Here is a 10,529-nt window from a genome sequence, read left to right as displayed (position 1 = left end):
CAAGGAGCCCCAGGCCCCCTCAACGCCCCACCAGACCACTGCGCCACCAAGGAGCCCCAGGCCCCTCAACGCCCCACCAGACCACTGCGCCACCAAGGAGCCCCAGGCCCCCTCAACGCCCTACCAGACCACTGCACCACCAAGGAGCCCCAGGCCCCCTCAACGCCCTACCAGACCACTGCGCCACCAAGGAGCCCCAGGCCCCCTCAACGCCCTACCAGACCACTGCGCCACCAAGGAGCCCCAGGCCCCCTCAACGCCCTACCAGACCACTGCACCACCAAGGAGCCCCAGGCCCCCTCAACGCCCCACCAGACCACTGCACCACCAAGGAGCCCCAGGCCCCCTCAACGCCCCACCAGACCACTGCACCACCAAGGAGCCCCAGGCCCCCTCAACGCACCACCAGACCCAGCGCACCCCACAGGCCCCACCCACCACCAGAGCATCACCACCATCAGCGCAGCCAGACTCAACCTGGCCCAGCCTACTACCCCGCACCAGACCACCACCTCTACCAGACCAGAGAGGAAGCCCCCCTCCCCTCCACAGGGCCCAGCAGCAGGACTAGCGCAGCTACTTGGAGGTCCTCAGAGGACAGGAGAACCCTGTAGGATTGAGTGAGATTAAAAAGCTCCTCCAATACATCTGCACTAAACGTGCACACACACGCACACACACACCTATTGTACTAAAAGTTTACTTGTTCAATTAATAGGAATATATGCAACATTTTCTTAAATCAGCATCTCTACATGTATGACAGCCATTCCATTCCAGTGTCTGTTGAATTCCAACACAGGCACACCTCATTCTACTGAATTAGGTACTGATTAGGTGATCACATGAACCAAATCTTATTTAACGAGGAAAAGTATAAAAACCACTGCTGTGGTCATCACTATCCTCTTGCAATAGGACCAGCTGGATGGCAAAAACTGTGCTAATAGTACCTCAAAAGTAATATTCATTACAAAAATAACTATTGACCATGCCAAAAGAGTTGAAAAGGAAAGTTTTGAGTGAGGAAAAGAAGGGTTCAATTCTGGCTTTACTGGCAGAGGGATACAGTGAGCGTCAGGTTGTTTCCATCCTTAAAATGTCAAAGACGGCGGTTCATAAGAACAAGGTCAAGCAGCAGACATTGGGGACAACAAAGCTACAGACTGGCAGAGGGGGCGAAAATGACTCTACTGACCGGGATGACCGCCAACTCATTCGAATGTCACTCAACAGCCATAGGATGACATCGAGTGCCCTACAAAAAGAATGGCAAACGGCAGCTGGGGTGAAGTGCACGGCGATGATCTGGGGGTGCTTCAGCAAGGCTGGAATCGGGCAGATTTGTCTTTGTGAAGGATGCATGAATCAAGCCACGCACAATGTTGTCCTGGAAGAAAACTTGCTTCCTTTTGCTCTGACATTGTTCCCCAACTCTGAGGATTGGTTTTTCCAACAGGACAATGCGCCATGCCACACAGCCAGGTCAATCAAGGTGTGGATGGAGGACCACCAGATCAAGACCCTGTCATGGCCAGCCCAATCTCCAGACCTGAACCCCATTGAGAACTTCTGGAATGTGATCAAGAGGAAGATGGATGATCACAAGCCATCAAACAAAGCCGAGCTGCTTGAATTTTTGCGCCAGGAGTGGCATAAAGTCACCCAACATCAATGTGAAAGACTGGTGGAGAGCATGCCAAGACGCATGAAAGCTGTTATTGAAAAATCAGGGTTATTCCACCAAATATTGATTTCTGAACTCTTCCTAAGTTAAAACATTAATATTGTGTTGTTTAAAAATGAACATGAACTTATTTTCTTTGCGTTATTCGAGGTCTGACAACACTGCATCTTTTTTGTTATTTTGACCAGTTGTCATTTTCTGCTAATAAATGCTCTAAATGACAATATTCTTATTTGGAATTTGGGAGAAATGTTGTCAGTAATTTATAGAATATAACAAAAATGTTATTTTTACCCAAACACATACAGTGGGGAAAAAAAGTATTTAGTCAGCCACCAATTGTGCAAGTTCTCCCACTTAAAAAGATGAGAGGCCTGTAATTTTCATCATAGGTACACGTCAACTATGACAGACAAATTGAGAAGAAAAAAAATCCAGAAAATCACATTGTAGGATTTTTAATGAATTTATTTGCAAATTATGGTGGAAAATAAGTATTTGGTCACCTACAAACAAGCAAGATTTCTGGCTCTCACAGACCTGTAACTTCTTCTTTAAGAGGCTCCTCTGTCCTCCACTCGGTACCTGTATTAATGGCACCTGTTTGAACTTGTTATCAGTATAAAAGACACCTGTCCACAACCTCAAACAGTCACACTCCAAACTCCACTATGGCCAAGACCAAAGAGCTGTCAAAGGACACCAGAAACAAAATTGTAGACCTGCACCAGGCTGGGAAGACTGAATCTGCAATAGGTAAGCATGGGGGTGGAAACATCATGCTTTGGGGCTGTTTTTCTGCAAAGGGACCAGGACAACTGATCCGTGTAAAGGAAAGAATGAATGGGGCCATGTATCGTGAGATTTTGAGTGAAAACCTCCTTCCATCAGCAAGGGCATTGAAGATGAAACGTGGCTGAGTCTTTCAGCATGACAATGATCCCAAACACACCGCCCGGGCAACGAAGGAGTGGCTTCGTAAGAAGCATTTCAAGGTCCTGGAGTGGCCTAGCCAGTCTCCAGATCTCAACCCCATTGAAAATCTTTGGAGGGAGTTGAAAGTCCGTGTTGCCCAGCGACAGCCCCAAAACATCACTGCTCTAGAGGAGATCTGCATGGAGGAATGGGCCAAAATACCAGCAACAGTGTGTGAAAACCTTGTGAAGACTTACAGAAAACGTTTGACCTGTGTCATTGCCAACAAAGGGTATATAACAAAGTATTGAGAAACTTTTGTTATTGACCAAATACTTATTTTCCACCATAATTTGCAAATAAATTCATTAAACATCCTACAATGTGATTTTCTGGATGATTTTTTTTCTCATTTTGTCTGTCATAGTTGACGTGTACCTATGATGAAAATTACAGGCCTCTCTCATCTTTTTAAGTGGGAGAACTTGCACAATTGGTGGCTGACTAAATACTTTTTTCCCACTGTGTGTGTGTGTGTGTGTGTATATATACATACATACATACACACACACACACACACACACACACACACACACACACACACACACACACACACACACACACACACACACACTATCAAACCAAAAGCACAGAGACCCAAATAATGGTGAATTATGCCTTCATTACTGTGAGACTTTAAAACTCTATAAACGTAATCTCAGAACCAATAAAGCACAGTACAACAGCAAGCAGCTGACACTAATTGAGGAGTCCATAAACACAAACAACTTCTGGCAAAATTGGAAAAAACTTTTTTTTTTTTTTTTAATCAAAACAAGAGGAATTAGTGATACATAATGGTGACATATTTTAAAACACTCTACAACACCGTTCAAATTGACACAAACGCAGAACAATGCCAAATTTATGAGAAGTTGAATAGATTAGAAAAAGTTATAAAGGACAATCAAAATCCATTGGACTCCCCAATTACTGACCAGGAGCTCTATAAGAAACTTCAGGCCCTCAAATTTAAAAAAGCATGCAGACCAGATGCTCAAATTCACTAGTGCAAAATGTCAATTGGCTATATTAAAACTGTTTAATTTGATCCTGAGTGTAGGTTATTTCCCTGACATCTGGAATCAAGGACTCACAACCCCAATCTTTAAGAACGGAGACAAATTTGACCCTAACAATTACATTTGGCATTTGTGTGAACGGTAACCTAGGGAAGGTTTTCTGTAGTATTATAAATGTAAGAGTCCTAAACTTCCTTAATAAGCACAATGTCTTGAGTAAAAGCCTAATTGGATTTATTCCAAAACATTGCACGACCGATCATATTTACACCCTACACACCCTGATAGATAAACATGTCCACCAAAATAATACCAAAATGTACGCTTGCTTTATCGACTTCCAAAAAGCTTTTGATTCTATTTGGCATACAGGACTGTTCTACAAAGTTATTGAAAGTGGTGTAGGGGGTAAAACATGACATAATTAAATCATTGTATACTGGCAATACGTGCAGCATCAAAATTGGCAAGAAAAGAACAGAATTCTTTAACCAGGGGCGGAGCCTTCGCCAGGGTTGCAATCTGAGCCCTGCACTCATATTTACATCAACGAATTGGCCACTATTCTAGAAAAATCCCCAGCCCCTGGTGTTAGTCCACAATTCAGAGGTTAAATGCCTGCTCTTCGCAGATGACCTGTACCTGCTGTCACCCACAGCACATGGCCTACAGCAGAGCCTGGACCTGCTAGAGCAGTACTGCCAGACCTGGGCCCTGGCAGTAAACTCCAAAAATACTAAGATTATGATTTTCCAGAGAAGATCCAGATCTCAGGGAATTAGACCAAAGTTCTCAATTTGTACAAAATATATAGAGTACTGCACACACTACAATTACTTAGGCTTAAAAATAAGCTCAACTGGACACCTTAATGATGCAGTGAATAAACAGAGAGAAAGCACGCAGGGCATTCTACGCCATTAAAAAACCAACCAATTCAAATTGAAATACCTATTCAAATTTGGCTAAAACTAATTGCATATGTAATTTAACCAATTCCACTTTATGGCAGCGAGGTGTGGGGTCCACTTGCAAAACAAGATTTCACCAAATGGGACGAACACCCCATTGAAACCCTGCATGCAGAGTTCTGTAAGATTCTCCTACATGTCCAGAGGAAAACTACAAACAATGCATGCAGGGCAGAATTCGGCCAATATCCACTAATAATAGGAAACATCTAAAATACAGTGACCCCCTCTCATATCATTACCAAGCCCTGCAATGCCAAGAGCTGAGCAAAGAAAAGAGTCCCCTCATCCAGCTGGTCCTGGGGCTGAGTTCACAAACCTGTTCTACTAACACACTGAAGCCTCAGGACCAGAACATCCAATCAATCAGAATAAACCAAATTACAACACAGTCAAAACAAAACTACATTGCTTATTGGGAAACACAAGCACAAAGTAAAATGCAATGCTATCAGGCCCTAAATCGACAGTACACCGTGGCTAACTATTTGACCATGGTTACTGATCAAAACCTTGACAAATTACAGGCTCAGTGAGCACAGCCTTGCCATTGAGAAGGGTAGACACAGGAAAACCTGGCTCCCTGTAGAGGAAAGGCTGTGCAACCACTGCACCACAGCAGATCCTGAGACAGAGCTGCATTTCCTGACAAAATGTCAAAAATATAAAACCATTAGTGTAATTTTCCCAAATTTGAAACAGTTTTTCAAGGTTTCAAAAACCTCTCTGATGAGAATAGGCTACCCGTCCTGTTGGGGGAGGACGCAGAGAGCTGTGGGTTGGCAGCACACTACATTGCTGCCTGCCATAAGATGAGGGACAGTGTCTGACAGACCAACCAACCTGCATGTCCTCTATGCTCAATTGTTATTTTGACCCTTGGTTATTGTTGTTACTGTTGTCCCGTTGACAATATTGATTATTAATTATGTTAGTATTGTACATTCCCAAAGTAAGCTTTGGCAATATGTACATTGTTACGTCATGCCAATAAAGCAAATTGAATTGAGAGAGAGAGAGCGCGCGAGAGAGATAGAGAGAGGTGGGGGGAAGCAGTAGATGAGAGAAGGGGTCATATGGCAGTCAGGTGGAAGGATATTAGAGTTGGGAGTCTTAGCCGTGAACGTGTTAAAGTCTACAGGGGTCCGGCTAGCAGGGGGACAGGAGGAGCAGGAGGAAGGGAATACCGATCAGGCAGACCCCTGTCAGCAGCCTGTGGTCCTGGCTGCTAAAAGGTTCTGACTGAAGCAGGCACTGCTGTCCTATGCTAAGACCCACGCACACACAGACACACAACAGGGTAGGTATTTAACCAGGGTAAGTTTTTAACCAGGGTAGGTATTTAACCAGGGCTTGGGGCAAATATCTGCAAAAACAGGTGCACGCATGCACACACACAATATACAACATGCGTTCACATTCTATAACACACACACACTATATAAAACATGCGTTCACATTCTATAACACACACACACTATATAAAACATGCGTTCACATTCTATAACACACACACACTATATAAAACATGCGTTCACATTCTATAACACACACACACTATATAAAACATGCGTTCACATTCTATAACACACACACACTATATAAAACATGCGTTCACATTCTATAACACACACACACTATATAAAACATGCGTTCACATTCTATAACACACACACACTATATAAAACATGCGTTCACATTCTATAACACACACACACTATATAAAACATGCGTTCACATTCTATAACACACACACTATATAAAACATGCGTTCACATTCTATAACACACACACACTATATAAAACATGCGTTCACATTCTATAACACACACACACTATATAAAACATGCGTTCACATTCTATAACACACACACACTATATAAAACATGCGTTCACATTCTATAACACACACACACTATATAAAACATGCGTTCACATTCTATAACACACACACACTATATAAAACATGCGTTCACATTCTATAACACACACACACACTATATAAAACATGCGTTCACATTCTATAACACACACACACTATATAAAACATGCGTTCACATTCTATAACACACACACACTATATAAAACATGCGTTCACATTCTATAACACACACACACTATATAAAACATGCGTTCACATTCTATAACACACACACACTATATAAAACATGCGTTCACATTCTATAACACACACACACTATATAAAACATGCGTTCACATTCTATAACACACACACACTATATAAAACATGCGTTCACATTCTATAACACACACACACTATATAAAACATGCGTTCACATTCTATAACACACACACACTATATAAAACATGCGTTCACATTCTATAACACACACACACTATATAAAACATGCGTTCACATTCTATAACACACACACACTATATAAAACATGCGTTCACATTCTATAACACACACACACTATATAAAACATGCGTTCACATTCTATAACACACACACACTATATAAAACATGCGTTCACATTCTATAACACACACACACTATATAAAACATGCGTTCACATTCTATAACACACACACACTATATAAAACATGCGTTCACATTCTATAACACACACACACTATATAAAACATGCGTTCACATTCTATAACACACACACACTATATAAAACATGCGTTCACATTCTATAACACACACACACACTATATAAAACATGCGTTCACATTCTATAACACACACACACTATATAAAACATGCGTTCACATTCTATAACACACACACACACTATATAAAACATGCGTTCACATTCTATAACACACACACACTATATAAAACATGCGTTCACATTCTATAACACACACACACTATATAAAACATGCGTTCACATTCTATAACACACACACACTATATAAAACATGCGTTCACATTCTATAACACACACACACTATATAAAACATGCGTTCACATTCTATAACACACACACACTATATAAAACATGCGTTCACATTCTATAACACACACACACTATATAAAACATGCGTTCACATTCTATAACACACACACACTATATAAAACATGCGTTCACATTCTATAACACACACACACACTATATAAAACATGCGTTCACATTCTATAACACACACACACTATATAAAACATGCGTTCACATTCTATAACACACACACACTATATAAAACATGCGTTCACATTCTATAACACACACACACTATATAAAACATGCGTTCACATTCTATAACACACACACACTATATAAAACATGCGTTCACATTCTATAACACACACACACTATATAAAACATGCGTTCACATTCTATAACACACACACACTATATAAAACATGCGTTCACATTCTATAACACACACACACTATATAAAACATGCGTTCACATTCTATAACACACACACACTATATAAAACATGCGTTCACATTCTATAACACACACACACTATATAAAACATGCGTTCACATTCTATAACACACACACACTATATAAAACATGCGTTCACATTCTATAACACACACACCTATATAAAACATGCGTTCACATTCTATAACACACACACACTATATAAAACATGCGTTCACATTCTATAACACACACACACTATATAAAACATGCGTTCACATTCTATAACACACACACAGCCATGCATTCAGTCAGACACACAAGATGCCTCGGTCTGCTTTGCTGTGTGTCTTCCTTTCAGGCAGACGAGAGTTGTGCCTGCGGCAGCTGACATTTCAAAGAAAGACACATGGAGTCCACTGTCACGAAACGTCGCTCAAATCATCTTGTAAATGTTAAGTGCCGAGTGGTGCTAAGGGTGTCAAGAGTTCTCTCTGAAAGCCTGTCTGTCAACTGAGCACTAAGCACTGTAGAAGCTGAACCTTTTCTCTACGGAAGAAATCATCCAACACCACCAATGACAGAAGGTGCGTGCTAAATGGCACTCCATTTCCTATATAACGCACTACTTTTCACCAGAGCCTTATGGCCATGTGACCATATCTGGTCAAAAGTAGTGCACAACATCAGGAATAGGGTGCTATTTGGGACACATCCAGACTCCTGGAACAGGGCTCACACCTACACTCATTTACAGTAATGTCGACGCTTAAGATGCTGGTAGTGTGGTAGACATTCTCCTCCGGACAATCCCTCACAGTCTGTCGTACAAATCTGCCTGCTTCTACTAAATGCATCCGGATGGGTTGCCAAACTGTTGCACTTGAACAGCTACAACTTGGTACAGAGTGTCTGAAGTCTTTTGGTCCTGGCTGTCTTGAGAAGAAACTTTTTCAAATATTTTTTTTGTCTTGAGAATAAACTTTTACAAGAAGTAACTAATCTTACAGGAAGTTGTTCCCACTGTTAGATACACACGGTGGACTTGAGTGGCAGCAGCTTCAAGTAATAATGCTAATTTAGGAGTGCTGTTGAGCGGATCAGACGTGCCCGACGGCATTAGCTTAGTGGGTTAATCCTCCTTCCTTTGTGCCCGCCACCACCGATGGGAAAGTGACACAGACAGCAGGCATAGAGGGACATCACAAGGTGTCATCTCCTCCAGGAGTGAATTATTGAGTCGTAGAGTTCACCTGACCTCAGATACACACCTGCCGCTTTTATAGCTTGCAACGTCCAATTAGAGTGCAGCTAAAATCGGGACGAACGGACAGGCAACCAGTCATCTGGCAGTACTGAGAATCTTCTAGGTTCCCTCAGAACAGCCTCAATTCATCGGGGCATGGACTCTACAAGGTGTCGAAAGCGTTCCACAGGGATGCTGGCCCATGTTGACTCCAGTGCTTCCCACAGTTGTGTCAAGTTGGCTGGATGTCCTTTGGGTGGTGGACATCCAGCCAAGCGTGAAAAACCCAGCAGCGTTGCAGTTCTTGACACAAACCGGTGTGCCTGGCACCTACTACCATACCCCGTTCAAAGGCACTTAAATCTTTTGTCTTGCCCATTCACCCTCTGAATGGCACGCATTCACAATCCATGTCTCAATTGTCTCAAGGCTTAATCATTCTTTAACCTATCTCCTCCCCTTCATCTACACTCATTGAAGTGGATTTAACAAGTGACATCAATAAGGGATCATACTGTAGCTTTAACCTTGATTCACCTGGTCAGTCTATGTCATGGAAAGAGCAGGTGTTCCTAATGTTTCGCACACTCTGTATACACATTTGTAATGAAAAATGGATTTGGCAGTAATTCGACCACACTGATAAGTAGTTCTTCAGAAATTGAGAAATATTACAGAAATAATGAGTTGACAGGAATCCAATCAAAGAAGATAAGAGATAGATTGTGGATAGTCTTATCAGCTCATCACCTGCCCATCAAAGCTGCTGCGTTGATTGGAACTGTGTGATTTGTTCAGAGCCGATAGTCTGGTGGTAAGGATGATCACATAATACTCCCCACCGGAGACAGGGGTTCAAGCCCCTCAATCCACCCTTCCCACTGTTCCTCCCACTTACCTCTCTCCCCCTCTTGTTTTCAAACTTGTGTAAAATGTAAAAACATATAATTTTAGTGCGCGTCGTCAGCTGCTTGGTGTTGTACTGTGTCACGCCGTGCGGTGTGGGACTCACCTGAGATGGAACCCAGCAGCACGTTGTTCTTGATGCAGCGGTAGACGTACTCGTAGCTCTGGGGCTTCAGGGGCGAGCCTGTGGACAGGATGGTGTGCAGGGTCTGCAGCGCGTGTGTGTTCGCTGCGCCGAAAGAGAGGAGAGATACATTAGGATGTCAGACCAGCGCTCAACAGCCTTTTCATCTCAGGACGCTTTATGAATATGGGCCCAAGATCTCTCACAGAACAGACTACAGCACAGTACTACAGCTGACTGGGATGAACAGGGCA

The 10,529-nt window shown here is 42.4% G+C and overlaps 1 protein-coding gene across 2 annotated transcripts in view; it reads right to left on the bottom strand.

The window, feature by feature from the left end:
- aacs (acetoacetyl-CoA synthetase) overlaps window positions 1-10,529 on the bottom strand; it is a 74,599-nt gene that overhangs the window by 9,283 nt on the left and 54,787 nt on the right. For both annotated transcript variants that reach the window (XM_041900192.2, XM_045225606.1), the window contains exon 12: window positions 10,258-10,380. In XM_041900192.2, the coding sequence (XP_041756126.1) occupies window positions 10,258-10,380 (123 nt within the window). The remainder of the gene's footprint in view (window positions 1-10,257; window positions 10,381-10,529) is intronic.

This window comes from Coregonus clupeaformis, chromosome 16 (genome assembly GCF_020615455.1).
Source record: "Coregonus clupeaformis isolate EN_2021a chromosome 16, ASM2061545v1, whole genome shotgun sequence".
Classification (NCBI taxonomy): Eukaryota; Metazoa; Chordata; class Actinopteri; order Salmoniformes; family Salmonidae; genus Coregonus; species Coregonus clupeaformis.
This window is presented reverse-complemented; position numbering and strand designations above follow the sequence as displayed.